The sequence below is a fragment of the Rhinolophus sinicus genome, chromosome 18, assembly GCF_057876585.1.
Source record: "Rhinolophus sinicus isolate RSI-liver-muscle chromosome 18, RSI-T2T, whole genome shotgun sequence".
NCBI classification, from domain to species: domain Eukaryota; kingdom Metazoa; phylum Chordata; class Mammalia; order Chiroptera; family Rhinolophidae; genus Rhinolophus; species Rhinolophus sinicus.
In genome coordinates this window covers 43,671,411-43,694,811 of record NC_142518.1, presented here as the reverse complement: position 1 = coordinate 43,694,811, position 23,401 = coordinate 43,671,411, and the positions used below count along the sequence as shown (strand labels likewise).

The 23,401-nt window shown below is 38.4% G+C and overlaps 1 protein-coding gene across 3 annotated transcripts in view; it reads right to left on the bottom strand.

Moving 5' to 3' along the window:
- The window catches only part of ZC4H2 (zinc finger C4H2-type containing), a 33,709-nt gene extending 15,201 nt beyond the window's left edge, over positions 1-18,508 (bottom strand). The window contains exon 1 of one of the 3 annotated variants that reach the window (XM_019718870.3): positions 18,162-18,508. In XM_019718870.3, coding sequence (XP_019574429.2) covers positions 18,162-18,307 — 146 coding nt within the window. In that variant the 5' untranslated portion in view covers positions 18,308-18,508. The remainder of the gene's footprint in view (positions 1-18,161) is intronic. The other 2 variants (XM_019718869.3, XM_074323561.1) reach the window with 2 other exon arrangements.
- Positions 18,509-23,401: the final 4,893 nt, after the last annotated feature.

The window sequence follows — 23,401 nt, the reverse complement described above, 5'->3', positions numbered from 1 at the left end:
AATTTGGCTGAATATTGTTCTAGTGTTTTGTGGAAGATATAACTTGTGAACAATAAAATTAGGTATTTAGCTGATGAAATTTTTAAGCCAAGTGTTGAAGATGAGGACTAGCTTCTCCTTTTTGCTCACAGTAAAATGCAAGAGTAGAGAGATAGGTGGTAGATGAGGGTAAAGGTGATCAAATATATGGTGATGGGGGCCGGCCCGGTGGCTCAGGCAGTTAGAGCTCCATGCTCCTAACTCCAAAGGCTGCCGGTTCGATTCCCACATGGGCCAGTGGGCTCTCAACCACAGGTTGCCAGTTCAATTCCTCGACTCCCGCAAGGGACGGTGGGCAGCGCCCCCTTGTAACTAAAATTGAACACGACACCTTGAGCTGAGCTGCTGCTGAGCTCCCAGATGGCTCAGTTGGTTGGAGTGTGTCCTCTCAACCACAAGGTTGCCGGTTCGACTCCCGCAGGTGATGGTGGGCTGCGCCCCCTGCAACTAGCAACGGGCAACCTGACCTGGAGCTGAGCTGCGCCCTTCTCAACTAAGAATGAAAGAACAACTTGAAGCTGAACAGCACCCTCCACAACTAAGATTGAAAGGACAACAAACTTGACTTGGAAAAAAGTCCTGGATGTACACACTGTTCCCCAATAAAGTCCTGTTCCCCTTCCCCAATAAAAATATTTAAAAATATATATACATATGGTGATGGAAAGAGAACCAACTCTGGATGGTGAACACACAATGTGATATATAGAGAGATAAATCAAATTAATCATTAAGCAAAAAAGAACTAGAACTTGAAGATTTGGAAAATTCTCATTTTATCGATATTGCAAAAAATGATAAAGCATGTTCTGGTGAGAACACTAAGTGTGGGGATGGAAAAATCACTCCATGAGGAGAGGCCTCATGATTTTAATCAGGTATCTAAGCAGAAGTCAGGAATAGAGATAGGATTATAGAGGTATAGACACTATCAGTATGAACCAAGGGGAGCAGGGAGAGGATAAAATATAGAAAAGTTTTTGGATTTCTGGGATGCTACAGGACAAGACAATAACGTTATTTTGCTACAAACATGCTTTCTCCTTAAAGTTAAGTTCATTTAATCATCAGGTATGCCACTCCCACTATAGGCCCACACCTAACAGGCCCAAGGGGCAAGGAATTTTCCTCTTGAGTTTCAGAAGGTGAGCTCCACTCCTCAGTTTCAGCGGGTCAGGATGTCTCTGACTCGTGCCTCAGAAGAAAGGCAACTGAAGAGCTGTGGAGGTGGGATTGCCACAAATAGTCATGGGTGTGATGCTGCTCAAAGCATCCAGCCAAACATTATTCTTTTTTTCAATTAATTTATTTTCCAATTACAATTAACATACAATAGTATATTGGTTTCAGGTGCACAACATGGTGATTAGACATTTATATACCTTACAAAGTGATCACCCGAATAAGACTAACACCCATCTAATACCATACACAGTTATTACAATATTGTTGACTATATTCCCTATGCTGTTCTTTACATCCCTGTGACTATTTTTGTAACTGGCAATTTATACTTCTTAATCCCTTTCACCTTTTTCACCCATCCGCCCAATGTCTTTTCCCATCTGGCAACCATCAATTTGTTCTCTGTGTCTAAGAGTTTATTTCTGTTTTGTTTGCCCATTTATTTTGTTTTTTTAGATTCCACATATAAGTGAAATCATATGGTATTTGTCCTTCTCTGTCTTACTTATTTCATTTATCATAATACCCTCTAGGTCTATCCATGTTGTTGCAGATGGCAAGATTTCATTCTTTTTATGGCTAAGTAATATTCCATTGTATATATGTACCACTTCTCCTTTATCCATTAGTCTATCGATGGATAATTAGGTTGTTTCCATATTTTGACTATTGAAAATGATGCTGCAATAAACATAGGGGTGTATATGTCTTTCCGAATAAGTGTTCTGGATTTCTTTAGATAAATACCAGCAGTGGAATTGCTGGGTCATATGGTTGTTTTATTTTTAATTTTTTGAGGAATGTCCATACTGTTTTCCAGGATGGCACCAATTTACAATCCCACCAACAGTGCACAGGGTTCCCTTTTCTCCACATCTTCTCCAACACTTGTTTGTTGATTCACTGATGATACATTCTTACAGGTGAGGTGATATCTCATTGTAGTTTTAATTAGCATTTCCCTGATGATTAGTGATATTTAGCATCTTTTTATATACTATTGGCCATCTGTATGTCCTCTTTAGATAAATGTCTATTTAGGTCCTCTGCCCATTTTTCAATTGGATTTTTTTGGTGTTTGTTTTTTTGCTTTTGTTTTTTGTTTCTGGTGTTAAGTTGTATGAGTTCCTTATACATTTTGAACATTAACCTCTTATTGGATGGATCATTGGCAAATACCTTCTGCCATTCAGTAGGCTGTCTTTTTATTTCGTTGGTTTCCTTCACTATGCAAAAATATTTTACTTTGATGTAGTCCCATTTGTTTATTTTTTCTTTTGTTTCTCTTTCCTGAGGAGACATTCCAAAAAAATATTGCTAAGAGCAATTTCAGAGTTTACCGCCTATTTTCTTCCAGGAGTTTTATGGTTTCAAGTCTTACATTTAAGTCTTTAATCCATTTTGAATTTATTCTTGTATATCATGTAGGAAAGTAGTCTAGTTTCATTTTTTGCAGGTATCTGTCTAGTTTTCCCAACACTATTTGTTGAAGAGACTGTCTTTTCTCCCTTGTATATTTTTGCCTCCTTTGTTATAGATTAACTGAACCTACAAGTATGGGTTTATTTCTAGGCTCTATTCTATTCCATTGATCCACTGTCTGTTTTTATGCCAATACCATTCTGTTTTGATCACGATAGCCTTGTATTATAATTTGGTATCATGTAATATGATACCTCCAACTTTTTTCTTCTTTCTAAAGATTGCTTTGGATATTTGGGTTCTTTTATGGTTCCATATAAATTTTAGGATTATTTGGTTCTAGTTTTTGAAGAATGTCATTGATAATTTTATATGGATTACATTGAATCTGTGGATTGCTTTGGGTAGCATGGAAATTTTAATGATGTTAATTCTTCCCATCCTGAGCACAGTATATCCTTCCATTTATTTGCATTTTCTTCAATTTCTTTCTCAAGGAAGATTATTCTTAAGCCATAAAAATCTAATAGTGTTTGCCTTGCTATGTTTTGCACTTGCTTGGTGCCTGTCATCCCTACCTTCTTTCTGATTTCCCCCTTTTAAAAATGGAATGTCTATCCTACCATTATACTTGGGAAGCATATAATTTGTCTGGTTTCACAGCTAGAAAGGAATTTAGTCTCTGAATGAATCATTCCTCAAGTCTCACCCGAACCTAATTTAGATGATATTAAAATGAGACTTTGGACTGGACACTGATGACAGAATAGGTTAAGACATTTGGGGCTGTTGGGAGGGGATAAATTAATTTTGCATGAGAGAAGGACATGCATTGGGGGGCAAGGATGGAATGTTATGAAATGCATTGTGTTCCCCTAAAATACATATGTTCAAGCCCTAATCTCCAATGTGACTATATTTGGAGAGAGGACGGTTAGGGAATTATAAGGATACTCTAATGTGGAGGACCCTAATATGATAATATTGGTGCACTTATAAGAAGAGGTAGGGACATGTGAGCTCTTTTATCTCTACACTAGAACAAAGGAAAAGCCACGTGAGGACACAGGAAAGAGGCAGCCATCTACAAGACAGGAAGAACCCTTACCAGAAAACAAAATTGCTGGCGCCTATATCATAGACATCTAGACTCCAGGACTGTGAGAAAATAAATGTCTGCTATAAAGCTACAATGATATCTTTCATTGTGGCAGACTAAGCAGATTAATATTATATACACATACACACACACACACTGTAGACAAATGATAATATATAATTTTCAAGCAGCACTCGGACGTTAAGATCCAGGATTATTTGCTTCTAAGTGTGGCCATCCACACACTTTACCTGTCCACTCTTCCAAGGATAGACTCACTTTGCTTTCATTTACCCACTCCACAAAGAACACTTCAATGCATATCCTTATACTTTTCTAAGTAAATTTAGGGTGCTGTATCCCAGGAGTGGGAATTATGGGACACAAGTAATGCATATTTTTATTTCCTCTAAGCAGTGTCAATTTGCTCTGTAGGATGGCTAGAGCAGTTCCCACTCCTACCAGTAGTGCATGTGAGTTCCTGTATCTGTGTTTGTACTCAGAGAGCAGAAGCAATGGAGAAGCTTGGGGGATCCACCCAACTGGACACCTGTAACAGAGTACACCCTGAGCTGGTCTCGTCTCATTTCTCTTACATAACCTCTGCCCAACTCACCTAGTAGCTCTACCTCACCACCACCAAGATCTGATTAAGAACTTTACCTAGTTATTGTGGCTCTGGCCCCCACCGCCCAAACCTTAATCACTGAGGGTTAAATAAGAATTTTATCCAAAGGTCTCTGTATTTATTTGGATATCTGCAGTGAAGCCAAATGAGGATAATGCTGGACTTTGACAGCAGCCAAGTGATTCACATGCAGAAAGTTGTTCCAGGGACTTCCAGACCAATGTGAGTAGGACCTGAGCACATGTGAATCTCCAGGCTGGGAAAGACCTTCAAAGGCATCTATTGTTCTTTCCCCAACCACTACTTAAATGCCTTTTGTAATACCACTGCCAAGTGTTTAATTAGGCCTTCTTTAAACAATTTAGTCATGGAGCTCTCACTACTTCTCTAGACAATATATTCCATCCATAGGCAGCTCCAACAATTTAAAAACCCTAGGGTCACAGAACACAAATGCCCCTTGTCCCCCCAAATTCATTCTCCCCTCCTTCGATAGTAATAGAACCGCTGATTTTCATCTGTGCATGTGATGCCTGGAATAGAGACTATACTTCCCCATCTCCTTTGCAGCTATCTGTGGCCATGTGACAACGTTCTGGGCAATGGATGAAAACACATGTGATATGTACAGCTTCTAGGCTGTGACTCTACTAAATGGAAGTATGCCATTTACTTCACCTTTGCCTTACTCCCACTGCCTAAAATGTGCACACAACATTTAGCCATCTTAAACCATGGAGATGAAAGTAACACCCTATACATGGTGAAGCAACAAAATAAAAAGAACCTGAGTCCCCAACACTGAGTAATCACACATACCAGCTTTTTCCCAGATTGATTATGTGAAAGAAAAATAATCTTTCTTGTTTTAACCACTGTTATTTTGAAACCCTGTTGGATTAGTTTTATCAATACCCTGGCTAATTGGTTATTGTATTAAATTTAATTTAAGATGACATTGAACATAAGGTACACATTATTTTATTCACTACTGAGAAAAAATGTGACCAATTAAATTATGACAAAATGTTTTCTTATTATTTAAATGTCAATTTGATACTTGTTGAAAGAGCTCTTGTAGACTTACTTAAGACACTATTTTTATCAAATTTCTAGCCTGAGTCATTCCTCCTACACAATAACTTTTCATTTCAAGGAGAACCATGGTGAAATCTTTTTGAAGATATTTTAAATGACAATTAAACTAAACACATACAGTGGCAATCATGCAGATAAGCCAATTAAAAGAATGATAATATGAACAGCCATGGCCAGGTTCACATGTGCTCGTTCATTGATTGACAACAACATAATTACCTGTTGGCCAACAGTAGTTGAAAGGTAGCATTGTATTTAAGACACACTGTGACTTTATATTTTTAAAATATAAAATATGTGTATCTTAGATGGGGAAGCATGATATTTTTAAACCAAATTTGGGGAATAATCTTGACTGCCATTTCTGGTCAAGACAGAGTTAACAGGGACCAGACTTACCTTCTCATGCAAAATAGCTAAAACAAAACAAACCACAAAAACACCAGACAAAATATATGAAACAACAGTGCTCATGTCACTGGACATCAGGCAAGTAAGGTCAGTGATTTTGAGAGATAAAAAAGCTTACATGAGCCCAAAGATTGCCCCATCTTTCTGCCTAGAGAAATAGTCTAGGCTGCAAGACAGGGACAGGGAAGTGATCAATCTGGTGATCTACCTTAATCAGTCTGGTGTCTACCTATATAGACAGTCTGGTGATCTACCTTAATTAAGGAAATGGAGCTATGAGTCTGGGGAAGCCCAGGGCATCTGGAGTTCAGTGGAACAAGTTTTGGAGAAGGGAGACCTGTGGAGAGAGCATGCTATAAGCTTCGGAAGATCCTCCGCAAGCATTCCCATAACATGGAGAATAATAAATCAAAACTGACCAAAGTGGACCGTGCTTCCCAGAAAATAAGACCTAGCCGGACAATCAGCTCTAATGCGACTTTTGGAGCAAAGGTTAATATAAGACCCAGTTTTATTTTACTGTGATACCGTGTTTCCCCGAAAATAAGACCTAGCTGACCATCAGCTCTAATGCATCTTTTGGAGCAAAGGTTAATAATATAAGACCTAGTCTTATATTATGTTAGATAAAACCCGGTCTTATATTATAGTAAAATAAGACCGGATCTTATATTAACTTTTTCTCCAAAATACACATTAGAGCTGATGGTCTGGCTAGGTCTTATTTTCGGGGAAACAGGGTATAAGACTGGGTATAATATAATATAATATAATATAATATAATATAATATAATATAATACTGGGTCTTATATTAAGTTTTGCTCCAAAAGACGCATTAGAGCTGATTGTCCAGCTAGATGTTATTTTTGGAAAAACGCAGTACTTGAGAGAATTAGACAACAAGGACACTAATAGTTATTATGAATGCATTTCATATGTTCACAAAGCTTGAGGAAATACCAGCCACATTAAGTAGAGACATGAGAGATAAAAAAGAGACAAATAAAATATCTAGATATGAAAACTATAATTTCTAAGATGAAAACTACATTAGTCAATTTAGACAATAAAGGAGCAAAGATTAATGAACATGAAGGCATAGCAATACTAGAAATTTTCCCAAATGATATATGTAGAGGAAAAAAAGATTTACAAAAACCAGCATCAGCAAACTGTAGGATAACTTCAAGTGGCTAAAAATACAGGTAACTGGAGATCAAGAAGGAGGGAGAAAATAATAAAAAAATATTTGAAACATTAATCAACAAAAAGTTTCAAATTTCATGAAAGCTATACATGCACCAAACCAAAAAGTTCAATAAACCTCAAGCACAGGACACAAGAAGAAAACTACACCAAGTCATATCACAATCAAATTGCTCAAAACCAATGATAAAGAGAAAATCTTAACAGCAGCCAGAGGAAAATAGGCAGAGGACAAAGAACAATGGAAGCAAGATAACAGTGGTACATCATTCTTAAAGTACTGAGAGAAAAAAAAAATTACCCTGCCAATACAGAATTCTTTACACAGTGAAAATAACAAAGGTGAAACAAAGCCTTTTTCAGACCTGAAAAGGCTGGAATGCTACCATCACCAGCAAACCCGCTCTACAATAAATGTTAAAGGATGTCCTTCAAGCAGAAGGAAAATGATAGCAGACGAATATAAAGCACTGAACATGGAAAAATATAGTGATTTTTTTTTCTCATTATTTAAATTACTTAAAAAAGATAATCAACCAAGAAGTACATCAATGTAATAGCATAGAAGCCAGAAAGGAAGAAATGAAAGTACAATGTTGTAAGTTTCTTATACTACCATGTTTTCCCAAAAACAAGACCTAGCTGGCAATCAGCTCTAACATCTCTTTTGGAGCAAAAATTAATATAAGACCCAGTCTTATTTTACTATAAGACCGGGCACAACATAATAAAATATAAAATATAACATAACATAACATAATACCAGGTCTTATTTTACTATAAGACCCAGTCTTATACAATATAAGACCCGGTCTAATATTATATTATAACATATTATATGTTATATTATAACATATAATATATTATATTATAACATATACTATAACATATTATGTTACAATATAATACAATTATATTATATTACAATTAATTTTTGCTCGAAAAGACACATTAGAGCTGATTGTCCGGCTAGGTCTTATTTTCAGGGAAACATGGTATATCTGCAGTAGTATGAGATCAACTGAAGATAAATTATGACAAGTTAAATAAGTATATTATGGACTCTAAAGCAATCACTAACAGAAAAAAAACAACAACAAAAAACCCAGAATAATAGCTAATAAGTCAGAAAGAGGTCAAATGGAACCACAAAATATACTTAATTTAAAAGAAGGCAGCAAGGGACAGAAAAAGGAACAAAAACAGATGAGATCTATGGAAAGCAACCAGGTGGTAGATTTAAACCTGACCGTATCAACAAGCACATTAAATATAAATGGACTAAACACCCCCCAATTAAAAAGCAGATAGATTACATTAAAAACAAAATAAAAACAAGAATATGAGCTGCCCATAAGAATCCCACTTTAAGTATAAAAAAACAAGTAAAAGGATGGAAGAACATACACCATGCTAACAGTATTCAAAAGAAAGCTAGCTAAATGCAGTGTGGTATCTTGGACTGGATCGTAGAACAGAAAAAGGACATTATCTGAAACACTAGTGAAATCCAACAAATTAATCTATATAAGTAATGCAACCCTATCAAAATCGCAACATGCTTTTTTGGGGGTACAAATTGCTACTGGAATTAAAATTCATATAGTAATGCAAAGAGCCTAGAGCAGCCAAAACAATTCTGCAGAAGAATTACAGAGAGAACTCACACTGCCTGATTTCAAGAATTATTATGTAGCTGCAGTAATCAAAACAGTTAAGTACTGGCATAAAGATACACAAACAGACTTATGGAGCAGAATAAAGAGTCCAGAAATAAACCCACAAATATATAGACAACTGATTTTTGACAAAGGTGCAAAGGCAATGCTGTGGAGAAAGGATGGCCTTGTCGCCAAATGGTCCTGACACAACTGGATATCTGCATGCATAAATAAATAAATAAACAAACAAACTTCAACCTATATTTTATATCAGGTACAAAAAATAAGTGAAAATGGATCAAATGCCTATGTTTAAAACCTAAGAATAAAATTTCTGGAAGAAAATATGGGAGAAAATCTTTATGACTTTGGCTTGGGCAAAGATTTCTTTCATACGATACAAACATCACTCCATAAAAAATACCAATGAATTGGACTCCTTCATTAATATTAAAAACTTCTTCAATTCAAAAGGCACTGTTAAGAGAATGAAAAGACAAATCTCACACTGACAACATCTTTGCAAAGCATGTGTCTGATGAAGTACTTGTATCGAGAATATACATATAAAGATCACTCAAAATTCACAATAAGTAAACAAACAAGCCAATTGATAAATGGGGAAAAGGTTTGAATAGACACTTCACCAAAGAAAATATACCGGTGGCAAATAAACCCATGAAGAAGATGCTCAACAGGATTAGTCATTAAGGAAATGCAAGTTAAAATTACAAAGAACTACCACTTCACACCACTGGGGTGGCTATGTCCTTTTTAGACACACAATACAAGTGTTAAACAGGTAGAGAAACTGAAATCTTCATACTCTGTTTCTGAGGATGGAAACTGGCACCACTGCTTTGGAGAACAGTTTTGCAGTATCTCAAAAAGGGATATGTATATCTTATCATACGACCCAGAAATTTCACTCCTAGGAATCTAAACAGGAGAAATAAAAACATATCTCCATGCAAAGTCTTATATCCAAATGTTCAGAGCAGAATTATTCGTAAGAGCCAAAAGGTGGAAACATCCCTAATATATGTCAACTGGTGAAGGAATAAACAATATGTGGTATATCCATAGCATGGGATACAACTGGTCAGTAAAAGGAAAGAAATACTGATATATGCCACTATGTATATGAGCCTCAAAAACAATATGCTAAATTATTAGGTTGGTGCAAAGGTAAATGCGGTTTAAAAGGCTAAAAATAATTGCAAAAACCGCAATTACTTTTGCACCAACCTAACACATGCAATGTCCTGAAAAGGCAGATCTGTATAAAGTATATTACTGGTTACCTGGGGTGGATTACAGAGATGGACTGAACCTGGTCATAAGGATTCTTTTGGGGATGATAGAAATGTTCTAAAACTGTACTGTGGTGATAGTTGCATAACTCTTAAATTTACTAGAAGTCATTGAATTGTACACATAAAATGGATGGTTTTTATGCTATGAAAATTACAACCCAATAAAGCTGTTAATAAAATATCCTTTAATGGCTTGTTACTACACACAGAATTAAATCTAAGCACACACCACCACCTAAACCCAAATTCTAAGCTGTTTCTACTCCTCTGCTCCTGTTTTCCCAGGACAATAAATGACTTGTCAAAGGTTTCTGTAAAGGAAATAAATTTTTAATTGAGTTAGTCAATTGAGGTCCCCAAGAGGAATGGGAAGAGGATTAATAATGAAAAACAGAAATGGGGACCCGTTGCCCTTGTGCTCTTCAGGCTTAGTATCTAATGCCCAGCCTTCCATGCTCTGTCCAAAAACTGGGTTGTCTGGGCTAAGATTAAATCTAAATAAAATGTCCTTCCTTTCTCAAATCTACAGTGGGCATTATGCCAGCCACTGCTTAACTGCACACGTAAGTGCACATGCACACACACACACACTAACTTCCTTCTCTTTCCATTTTCTACCAATCAACCAGACCAAAAACTTTTACTAAGCAAGTACCATTTACCCAACAATGTGATGGATCCTGTGGATGATAGATAAGACCCCTTTCTTTCAAACCAAATAACTGATTATGATACAATACAGAAAGTAGATCAAATCATAACTGTTATGGTTGAAGTGGAAGTGAGTCTCCCAGAGTCCTTTAGAGGTCTCTCTTCAAATCTAACCCTGGCTGGCTCTATCAGAGTAGCCATTGATATACCTTACCAGGGCTCCTCAGAACATTAGTTCCAAGCCACCAATCAACTCCATCCCCTTCATTTCAGAGCTGAAGAAACGAGTGTCCAGAATGGAAAAGGAACTAGCCCAAAAGCATGCAGGTATGGTCATCTGGATCTTCTAAATGTACAGATTTATGCATGAAGCAATTGGAAATCCAGATAATTATATACACAAGAGACTTCGAGAGACTGGCACTATACCATATTTCTCTCTGTAAACTCCATATCATCTATCACACTGCTTTGGCCATCGGTGGGGCTCAACAATTACATTTGGAGGATAAAAATAAATGCAAACAGGTGGTAAATCCAGAGTACTGATTGTAATTTCAGTAGACTCAGAGAATGAAAAACATTACCATGGGGGAGAGGCTTTCATTCATTCAGTTAACAATCATTAAGAGTCTATTATATAAAGTGCCAGGAACTGGGAAGGAATTGGGTGTTAAGAAAGTCTTTATTTAATAACAATATTTATTATTTTGGGGGGTCTACTACATTAATGCAACTGTGCTAGACCTTCATGCTAATTTAATCCTAATCGTGACTGTATGAAAAAGGTATGCTTAGCTTCATTTTTACAGATGAAAAATTTGAAGCTGAGAAAAAAATGAGTTGCTCAAGATCACAGAGCCAAGAAATGGAAAATCCAGTGTGCTGAGCCTTGAGAGCAGGTCTAATTCATGTTAGTGGTCCCCACAGAATATCCCAGCCTTGTGTATGACCCACAGCAGGTGCTTGATAAATGTCATTAAATGAAGAAAACCACCAGCTTTTCCTTCTTCCTATAGTTTCTTGAGAACACTGCCTAAATACCAAGTGTTCTTCCATTTCATATTTGTTCATCTGAGAAAACAGCTACTGTCAAAACAGCGGGTTTCTAAGAACAGTTCGCCTTAAAGAATTTCTTATTGCTCACTACAAAATGTCAATGCCTTTCCATTCTCTCCTGTGGTTAGCATTGTTTGGTTTGACCTGCCCATCACTAAGTCCCAGGGGTACCAGTGGTCCTGGGACTTGCGGTTGAGTGAGAACGGGAGCTGAGTCAATTCTCAAGCCAGGTGACAGAGGAACCTGCTGAAACTGCTACAGCAGTGACTGAATGAAGGAAGGAGACCCATGTCAATTCAAAACTTGGCATAAGGCAGAATAACTTGAGTGCTATAATAAATCTCCCTGTGGGAGCCCAAACGGGTAGGGATTCACTGACATGGGAATTTGAGAAGTTTTTAAACAAGAGGTGGTGTTTGTGCTGGGTCTTCCTTGAAGAATGAATTAGGATTTACAGCCATGGAAGGAAGGTATGGCATTCAAGAATGAGGAATAAACAATGGCAAAGGCCTAGAGGAATGGAAATGTATCAAACAGTGAGGAACTTCTGTGAAGAAAAAGGATAGGGTGAATGGAAAGGAGTAGTAGCAGATAAGATTGGAAAGGTGGGTCTGGGCCAGACTTGTGGGGGAGAGGGGCATGAATATCATGGCAACAACTATAGGCAAATGCCTGTCCAATAGATACACAGTAAATGATCTACAGTGAAAAATGAGTTTCACATTGTGACCCAATACACACATGCACAGATACAAAACTGAAGCAAAAGTTTCCACAAATACCTACCGTTTCTTATGCAGCCTATGCTGGTATTTTCTACCTTACTTTGTTCTATTTAAAAAATCTTTTGAAAAACTGCTATGAGCAACTAATTCATTTCATGATCTACTAATGGTTTATGACATGTGTTTTGAAAAAATACTACTATAGGCAATGGGAAGTCAATGAATGTGTTAAAGGAATAATATAATAAAACCAGTGCTTTAGGAAGGTCGTTCTCACAGCAGTGTGGATGGCATGGACGGTGGGGGGAGGGGGAATGAAGACAAAAGTAATTCTATAGGTGGATACATTACAAATATCCAGGCCAGTCATGATGAAGGCCTAAAATGGGGCAGTCAGTGTGGAGGTGGAAAGTGGGGCAGGAATTTGAGTCAGATGTTGAAGGTAGAAACAGTAGAACTTAGTAAATGATCAGAGGTGAGTTATAAAAAAAAAAAGGTAATAAACATTGACATTCAGATTTCAGTCTGAGGTAACTGTGCAGAGAATGATGGCATTAAACCAGAGGTTTCGGGCGGATTGGGGCAAGGAGAGACAAAGTCTTAAGAGTTGGCGATTTTGAGTTGTCTGTGGCACAAGGTGGACAAGCCCAGTAGGCTGTGGGATTATTGGGCTGAAGCTTGGAAGTTAGGGGTTAGATAGAGAGACTGGGGATCTGGGGGATAATATCTGAAGCCGTGGGAATAAAGGAAGTCACACAGAAAAAAAATGTGTAGAGAGAAAAAGAGCACCTGCAGCAGAAACTTACACTTCAGAGCATCTACTTAATACCACAATATTTACTTCCAAAATGAGTTTTTCCTTTCTTAAGTGAGGGAAACTCATAGTGTATGGCTATGTGTGCATCAGGGCATGGGTGTGTGCAATGTGTGTGTATGGATGGCATGTTCATGTTAAGGAGATATTAGTACCCATTTGGGGAGCCGGTGAAGGGCTCTGGTTCATCTAGTGGTGACTGAACTTACTTTCTCTGCCTCATGGTTTCTTCTCCCTTTTTTCCCCCTTTTCCATCTCCTTTTTTTGTTCCAGTCTTCTCTTCCCCTTTCCACATGTTCCTTCATCACCACTTAAAACCTTAAGGAATGGATGAGCACAGTGTTGGAGTGTGGTTGGGATTGGGAGGAAAAACAAGGCTGGGCACGTGGTCTGAGTCAGGAGTAGGGAATGGTCTGTAGTGGGAGGATCCATTCCTGAAACATTTCCCACTTCAAATTCTGCCACTGGAGTGTGTAAGCACTGAACGTGTATATTTCTAGGCCTGTGCCTGGGGGTGTGTTTGGCTCTGTTTGACTTAATCAGGTCTTTAAGTGATATTGCCACCATCCCTACTACTTCAGCCCAGAAATAACATTATTTTTTAACAGAAATAGGCAGCTCCTTTTAAGGGATTTAGCAGTAGAGCAACTGAATTGTGAATAATGGTTAATCAGATTATCAGCATTTGTTGAAATGCATATGCCATGTGAATAAAATATATTCTTTCTTAGATGTGTTACCTCTCTGAGCCTCAGTATCCTTATCTGTAAAATGGGGATAATTTCTACCACAGATTTCCATTAGGAAGATTAAGTATTAAACAAGCCAGGAGCTTTTAAATTAGTAGCCGTCCAACAAACGTTAGTTCCTTTCTCCAGTTCCTTCTCGCCACCTCTCATACATGTATACCTGTCCACATGTGAACATCAAGTACATATTTGTAGTACTTTAGCCCCATTTTAAATTCTTAAACTAAGTGATGTAACCTTTGTACAATGCTGTAAAATTGTTAAAAGCAGGGTAATTTAAATCACTTTTGGTGCATATACATCTACAATTGTTATGCCTTCTTGGTGGATTGACCCTTTCTCATTATGTAATGCCCCACTCTGTCCCTGAATATGTTTTTTGCTCTGAAATCTGCTTTATCTGATAATAACATATCTGCTCCTGCTTTCTTTTGATTGTTTGCATGGCATCTTTTTCATCCTTTACATCCTTTTTACCAGTTAAACCTAACTGATCATTATATTCGAAGTGTATATCTGATAGTATATAGTTGAGTCATGTTTTTTAAATCCACTCTGTCTTTTAAATGGTGTATTTAAACCATTTATAGTCAACATAATGATCGATATGTTAAGGCTAAGTCTGCTGTTTTATTTTTTGTTACCTGTTTGTTCTGTTTTCAGTTTTTGTTTTCTTTGTCCTGCTTTCCTGTGGGTGCTTGAATATTTTTCCAAATTCCATTTTGGTTTATCTATAATGTTTTTTTAGTGCATCTCTCTATAGTTTTTTTAGTGTTTTCTCTCAGTATTACATTATATATACATAATTTATCATAGTCTTCTGATGTCATTTTACCAGTTCAAATGCAATATAGAAACTTTACCAATCTTTTACAACCCTTTACACTCTTGTTTATAATATGCCTTAAATATTTCTTCTACATACATTGAGAACATGAGACTGTGATAAATTTTGATCCAATTATCAAACATAATTCAGACAACTCAAGAGGAAAAGAAATTCTGTTTTTACCCATGTTTTTTCTTATTATGTTCTTTGTTCCAAGATTCTTTCTGTTTCTTTTCTGTTCTAAGAACTTACTTTAGTCATTCTTATAGGGTAGACCTCCTACTAATAAATTCCATTTCCTTCCATCTAAGAATGTCTTGATTATCTCTTTATTCCTGAAAGATATTATCACTGGACATAGGATTCTGGGTTAATGGTTCTTTTTCTTCACCATTTGAAAAATGTGCCACTTCTCGCTAGGGCCTCGTCAGTTTCTGGTGAGAAATCTAATGTCATTCTTTTTTTTTTTTTCCTCTGAAAGTATAGGTAAAGTGTTGTTTCTCTTTGGCTGTTTTCTAGATCTTTTCTTTGCCTTTTGCTTTCAGAAAGTTGACTATGATGTGTCTTGGTGTGAATTTTTTTGGGTTTATCCTGATGGTGTTTGCTTAGCTTCTTTAATCTGGAGGTTTATGTCCTTTGCTCATTTTGGGAAGTTTTTACCCATTATTTCTTCAATGTAAATACTGCCGCAGGTCTCGAGGTTCTGCTCAATGCTTTCATTCTTCTCTCTCTCTCCCCCTCTTCCTCTGTCTTTTAAATCTAGTATCTTTATAGATGATGTAATACAGAATTGTACACCTGAAATCTATGTAATTTTACTAACAATTGTCACCCCAATAAATTAAAAAAAAAAATCTAGTATCTAATTTCCCTCTGCTGTTTAGATTGGGTGATTTCTATTGTTTTATGTTTAAGTTGTCTGATTCTTTCCTCTGTCTCCTCTACCTTGCTGTTAAGCAAGATTTAAGAGCTTTTAGAGATTTATTTTGGCTACTACATTTTTTCAGTTCTCAAATTTCCATATGGCTCTTCTTTATGTTTTACATAGAGGGTGCCCAAAAAAATGTATACACATTTTAAGAAAGTTAAAAACAGTATTAAAATTGTAATACTCAGTATATACCAATAACCAAAGATGAATACTACAATGTGTATTCATTTTTTTGGCATCCCTGGTATTTCTTTGTTGAGATTTCTATTTATATGCTATTTTCTATTTTAGTTTGTTTCAAGTGTGTTACAATTGCTCATTGAAGCATTTTAGTGATGGCTGCTTTAAAACCCTTTTCAGATAATTCTAATACTCAATCTCAATGCTGACATCTGTTTACTGTCTTTTGTCATTTAAGTTGATAATCTTGGCATGGCATGTGATCTTTTTTGATTAAATGTGAACACTCTGGATCTATTTTAAATCTTTTGCTTTTGCAGGCCTCCTCTTAAATTCTCCCTTTGCCGGGAAAGGGAGCCTAGGGTTTCTGGTTGACATCCAGGTTGGGGGAGGGGTTTTTTGCTACTGCTAGTTGGGGGTGGGAATTCAGCCCTCTCTCCAGGCCTCTGATGATCCCATCCCCGCTAGTAGAGGTAGGAATGCCTGGTTTACCACTGGGAAGAGTAGAAGTCATAGCCCCCATTTAGTCCCCAATGGGAGGGATCACTTTTCCTTGCTCCTAACTTTCCTTTTCTTGGGGTTTGGGCAGGGGCTCCTTTAAAGCCCAGTAAGAGTAGAAGTTTAGGCTCTCCACTTGCACACCTAAGCTTCTTATTAGCTGCATTGTTATTATGACAGCTGGCCTTTTCCTGCGCTAAGGTATCTCACTCCTTATCTCCTGATACTTTTGCAGAAAATAATTTGAAACATGCCCCCTCTCGGATAGACCTTCTATGGGATAAAGTGGGAAGACCAGAGCCTCTCCATGCAGACTGACTGGGTTCCTGTCAAAATCTGCTATGTTCAAGCTATTTAGCTCTGGAAAAGTTACTTAAATTTTCTGAGCCTCTATTTTCCCAGTTGTAAAGGAGGTACAGGAAATTCTCAGGACTCTTGCTGAAATGAGAGATAGTAGGTCAAAGGGCTTGGCACACCAAGAGTTCAGTAAATAATAGTTCCCTTCCTTTCATTCGTTTGCAAAAGTAAAGATGCAACCCCTCCAAAGGACAAAAAAAGTCAAGGTGCTTCCCCACCACCATAATTTGTGAATCTTATCCTAGATATTCACTCCAAGGGTAATTTAAATCTCTTGGTTAAAGTCTTATTTCTTAAACTGACACATTTGATAATCCTCTCCTCTTTTTTTCCAGGTTCCTGGAAAACACTAAAGGGAGACAGCCCGAACCATACCACCCTCAAAGGGTGGTAGCTGGGGCGATGGGAGAGGGGGTGCTCCGGCAGAGGAGGGCAGGTGAAGGAAGGCCTGGTGCCGGCCCAGGCAATCCACTTGCCCGGCACTATTGTGTTCTGAGCAAGGACAACACATCATCGCCTAGCCAAAGCCGCTCCCAGAGCAAAGGAGGGGTTGGGGGACGCAGGCAACTCCCTCTTTGCCTGCCTGCCCTTCACCTCTGTCGCCTCGGAGCAGCAGCTGCGGTTCCACAATCTGATGCAGCGACCTCCTCCCCAGTTTCCATCGCTCCCATCCCCCTACCCGGATAGGAGAGGAAGAAAGTATTGAATGAGTGAAAGCAAGAAATACACACGCGCGAGCGGTCGCTGTCCTCCCAATCCCGGCCTGCTGGGATTCCTCCGCACCCCTCCCAACCCCCGCCAGCAGTCCCTGGTACATGCGACCAGCCCCAAGGCGCTAGACTCTGCTCTCAAAAGGCTCACCCGAGCTCCACGTCCTGAAGTTGAATGGGAGACTGAAAAAAATTTCGACTCCTAAACAGCAAGGAGCCACATACACCTTGGGGCCAACAAGCACTGAAAAAAATAATGGGTCCAAGAATGCCGGCCCCCAACTCCCACTCCAAGAAGAATAAAGCTGTCTTGGGATCAACAGCCCCCGCCCCGCGATGTATCTCTCTCTGGCTTTCTCAGACCATCTGGCGAGGTCTTTCTGTCAGTCTCCCTGTCTCTCTACTAGTCTCAGTTTCGACTCTGCCCAACCTCCTTCCCATCCTTGAAATCCGTGGTATATGGGCTCCTTTCAGCCCCCTCCGCAAGTAGTCCAACAATAGATACTTTCCAAGGTAACTCAGCCCTCTCCCTCAATGAGGGATTTTGGGGGGCTTCGAGGGGGCCTGGGAGGCGCTTTAACGTTCCACTTACCTGATCTCTTTAATGCTTTCCAATTTGCACATTATTTCTTGCTCATCTGCCATGCTTTTCAGTCTCAATTTCACGTCCCGAGAAATGTACAAACACACAAGTCCAGGGATTACAATAGACACAATGTAACCACGTCCTCCAGGCATGGGGCTCTGAGTCTGTGCAGTTTGGAATCGGAGAAGGCCTGGGAGCTGTAGTCCGCAGTTACAGGACAAGCCAGGCAGCTCGAGTGCCTGAAGGACTACAAATCCCAGAAGGCCAAGCGAGATATGCTTGTTTCTCTTCCTGCAGCCGCACTTTAAATCAATTTGTCACAAATAATTATGTCAAAGGTTGTGAGAAGTGCAAGGGGAGGGTGATATTCATCTGTCCCGTCTGCGTAAAAAATGGGGAAAAAAATACCGCAGGAGACAACTGGAAAGACGAGAGACATACACCCCTCCCCGGGCCCTCAAGCCTACTCACCCCCAAAAGGTTACCAGGAGTTGCTAGTAAGTGGATACTTTGGGGCTGGATAGAAATACCCTGCGGGGGAATTCGCTTTGAGATGTTGAGTGATTAGGCTGAATGCTGCCAAGGAACTAACGGCTTTGGCATTCAGATGGAGATGGTGGGGGTGGAGTAAAGGCTGGCGGGAACTGGGAGCAGCTGCTAAAGCTGGGGGTTGGAAGGGAGACTTCATTCCTTCAGGCCCTTTATCCTTTCAAAAAACAATTACTGAGCTTAGACTTTGCCAGTCAACGAAGGAGTTACTGGGGGTGGCGAAGATAAATAAAAGCAAGTCCTTGCCTTTGAGTAGCAGGAGAGACTGAAAGGTAACCCATTCGAGTTCAGTGTGCTGCCACAATAAAGGAATAGCAAGGGAAAAGTCAGGGGGAAAAAGCTTCCTGAAGGAAGAGTTCTGAGGGGGGAACTAGGCAGGAAAGAAAGGAAGGAGCTGGAGGCATCAAGGATTCATTCATGCAATCAGCCATCAGCTATTTCTTAGGCACCTACTACATGCCAGACACTCTTCTAGGTACTGAGGATACGATGCTTTGCATGTATTCAGTTTAATCATTGCTATGACCTTATGAAGTATTACTGTTATTCCCATTTTACAGAAGAGGAAGCTGAGACAGAGAAGTTAAGTAGCTTTCCCAGAGCAACCAACTAATAAGTAGCAGAACTGGGATTTGAATTTAGACAGTCTGGCTCTGGAAAACATGCTCTTAACCACTATGTTCTGTTGCTTCCCTAAGATTCCTATCCTCATGGATTTTACATTCTAGTGAGAGGAGCCAGACAATAATCACAGAAAAGAAAAAGAAAACAAATATCATAATTTTAGGTACCTATAAGTCAATAAACAAACTAAAAGAGGATAATGGAATAGAGTGGTAGCAGAAGAGAGAATGTTTTAGATAGGATAGTCAGGGAAGGATTCTCTTCAGTGAGGACACTAGAGTAGAGGCCTGAGGAGGAGTCAGCCATGCAATTGATACAGGAGAGTTAGCATGTCCCTAGGTAGACAGGGAGGTCCCTGGTGGAATAAACAAAGACAGTCATATCCTAAAACTTCAGGTTTGAAATCACTCCTTTGCTCCAGGACATAATGTAACAAGGCCTTGAGGTTAATCATAAAATTCATTTTGGCCTGACAAATGGAGCTGATCTGATAGACAGAGTGGGTTACTTTGCTAATTCCTCCAGGATGGGCAAGCAGAACAAACCTGGTAGACGAATTTCATTAGAAGGCACCAGTTCCCTTCTTCAAACAGTTCCCTTTTCCAAACAACTCCCTTTCCCCAAACAGAAAAAGGAAAGGTATAAAAGTAAGAGCTTTTGCCTCAGTCATGGGGCACCTCCCATTGGGACCCCCTCCCGCTCTTCTCTTGCCTCTAATAAACTATCCTCTTTTTAAAACTTTTTGCCTCTCCCTGGTCTGTGTTTCCATTCTTCGGCTTCACGAGACAAGATCTCAGCCCACACTCAGAAACTGCTAGCAGATCCAACATCACCCACATCACAATGATCTGGAGAAAGAGTATTCCAGGCAGAAGGGAATAGCCAGTGCAATGATCCTGAGGCAGGAACATGCTTGGCCTATGAAAGAAAGATGGCAGGGCTCTTGCTGACTGAGGGGAGCAGTAGTAGATTGGGGTTGGGGGGGAGACAGATACTACAGTGTCTCGTAAACCATAGTGAGGAGTTTGGATTTTATTCTAATTACAATAGGCAGCCATTGATCGTTTTAAGTAGGGGAGTAACATGATCTAGTTTTTAAAGATCACTCTGACTGTTATGAGGAGAATAGATTGTACTGGGGCAAGAATGGAACCAGGAAAACTAGCGAGGAGGCTATTGCAGTTATCCAGGAAATAGACGATGGTGGCTTGGATTGTAGTACTAACAGTGGATATGGAAAAAAATATATAGACTGATTGGAAACATCAGTATTGGATGCAGAACTGATATGATTATTGGTAAGACAGAGAGATTGTAATGGTGGCATTATATATCTTCTATTTTGAGATTTGGCTCTATGGTATAATTTGATTTAACAACTGTAATTTAGCTTGGGACTTTTTGAAAGCTTTTCTTTCTCCGCTTCCTTTCTGCTAGGATTTATTGATTCTGCTTCCTATACATTTACTATGCATACCAGTTTCAATGTTTCTATTTGCTTGGGCCCAGTGCTGGCCCTGTGACTTGGGAGAGGTTTTGCATCTGTATGGGATCCACTCCTGGCTCCAACTTAAATCTACATAACATATGCAAAGGTTGCGATAACCAGCTTAACTACACCTTCCCCCACCCCAACGGACAAAGCCGAACTCATTAGAAAGTTCCACTACATCCGAAGCAATTTACATCCTGGTTAGAAAATATGAGACTTGAGACCAAAGACTCGTCGCAGTAGTTTCCAGCAGACTCTGCCCAGCTGACCCTCTTACTTTAATAAGTCTTCCTTCTATATTTCTACCTGCCTCGTGAATTCAACCATAGAAAGATTGAAACTGTACCATGAAAAGTGACACTCATAAAATAAAAATGAAAACAGTCTGGGAAAATATAAATAACTCCTATGTCTTGGGTTTACATCACTCACCAATTGGTTGTATTATAAACAGTGAATTAAATCTTGAGTCAAAGGAATGAATCTCAATGATTGAAATATCAGGCATCAGCAATGGATTGGAAGATGAGTGGAAAGGCAAATGTCTCTTCCATGAACCCTCCAAATCTCATTGCATAGAGCCCATATGATGGCCCAGCTTAACTGCCCCAGTTATCCCTTTCTTTCCTAGCACAGATGGCAGTATGCAGAGTGGTAAGGCACACAGACTCTGCAATCAGCCTTCTCGCATTCATGGCTGGGCTCTAATATTTTTAGCTGTTTAACTCATGTACAAATCACATCCCTTCTCTAACTTTTAGTGTTTTCATCTGCAAAATGAGGATGATATTAATTATAACTAATTATAACTCTAAGGTTTGCAATGAGAATTAAATTAATATTTGGAACTGGCTTAAAAGCAGTTTTAGTTGCTGGCATATAAGCATGATAGAGATATTTGCTATTATTATAAAGATAGATATTCTTATTGAAGAATATATTGAATAATAATAATAGCAAAAGAAAAACCCTTTGTTTTCTACCATTGGCAGCCTAACTATCCCACCAGGCAGGTTCCCCTTATGCTCTAAATCTTAAGGATTGATAGGAAACAGATCTATCTGCTTAGGAATGGAAATATCAAATAATGGTGATATTTCGTATGATCACCAATTGTAAAATTGAGGACACAAAAAATTTAAACCTGACACCATTTAAAAATAGGAAAATTATATCCCTAGTTCTACAAAATGGCCATAAATGTTCATATTGATTGCATGATCTACTATTCATACTAATAAAATATAATGTCAAATAAATCCTACATACAGCATACTAGCACATAAAATATATGTCAACTGTATCAGAAATCAGATACAAAATGAATGTCAGCTCTATTCAAACATTTAATTAAAATGATTTTGCTTTCTTAAAATTTACGTAAGCTGGCATACACATTGAGAATGAAGAAGTCAAATTATCACTTTCTGCAGAAAACATGATACTTTATATAGAAAACCTTAAAGACTCCACCAAAAAACTATTAGAAACAACAGATAATTGGATAAATAAGCTGTGTTTTATATATATATATATATATATATATATATATATATATATATATATATATATCAATGATACTGTGTTTCCCCAAAAATAAGACCTAGCTGGACAATCAGCTCTAATGCATCTTTTGGAGCAAAAATTAATATAAGACCTGGTTTTATTTTACTATAAGACTGGGTCTTTATAATATAATATAAGACCGGGTTTTATATTAATTTTTTGCTCCAAAAGACGCATTAGAGCTGATTGTCTGGCTAGGTCTTATTTTCGGGGATACACAGTATACATATATCTATATATACACGAGATCAGACAATTAAGTTCACAAACTTGTTGCAATGATGTTGCTAACCTTTTTTGATACCAGAGGGATTATTCATTATGAATTTGTACCAACTGGACAAACAGTTAACCATGTTCACTATTTGGCAGTGCTGAAAAGGCTGCATGAAAAGGTTAGACAACCTGAACTTTTCGCCAACCATTCATGGCTCTTGCATCACGACAAGGCTCTTGCATCACGACAATGCACCAACTCACATAGCACTGTCTGTGAGTTTTTAGCCAGTAAACAAATAACTGCATCAGCCCCGAATGATTTCTTTCTTTACCCAAAGATAAAGGAAATATTGAAAGGAAGACCTTTTCATGACATTCAGGACATCAAGTTTAACATGATAATAGCTCTGATGGCCATTCCAGAAAAAGAGATCCAAAATTGCTTTCAACAGTGGACTAGGCGCTGGCATCGATACACAGCTTCCCAAGGGGAGTACTTCAAAGGTGACCATAGTGATATTCAGCAATGAGGTATGTGGCACTTTTTCTAGGATGAGTTCACAAATTTAATTGTCTGACCGTGTGTGTGTGTGTGTGTGTGTGTGTGTGTGTGTGTGTGTGTGTAACAACATTGATTGGTCTCCAGGGCATTATGTTAAGTGAGATAAATCAGACAGAGAAAGACAAATGCTATATGGTATCACTTAAACGTGGAATCTGAAAAAAGCAGAATTTGTAGTGTTGGTTACCAGGGGTTAGGGAGTAGAAGGAATTGGAGAGATGTTATTTAAGGGTA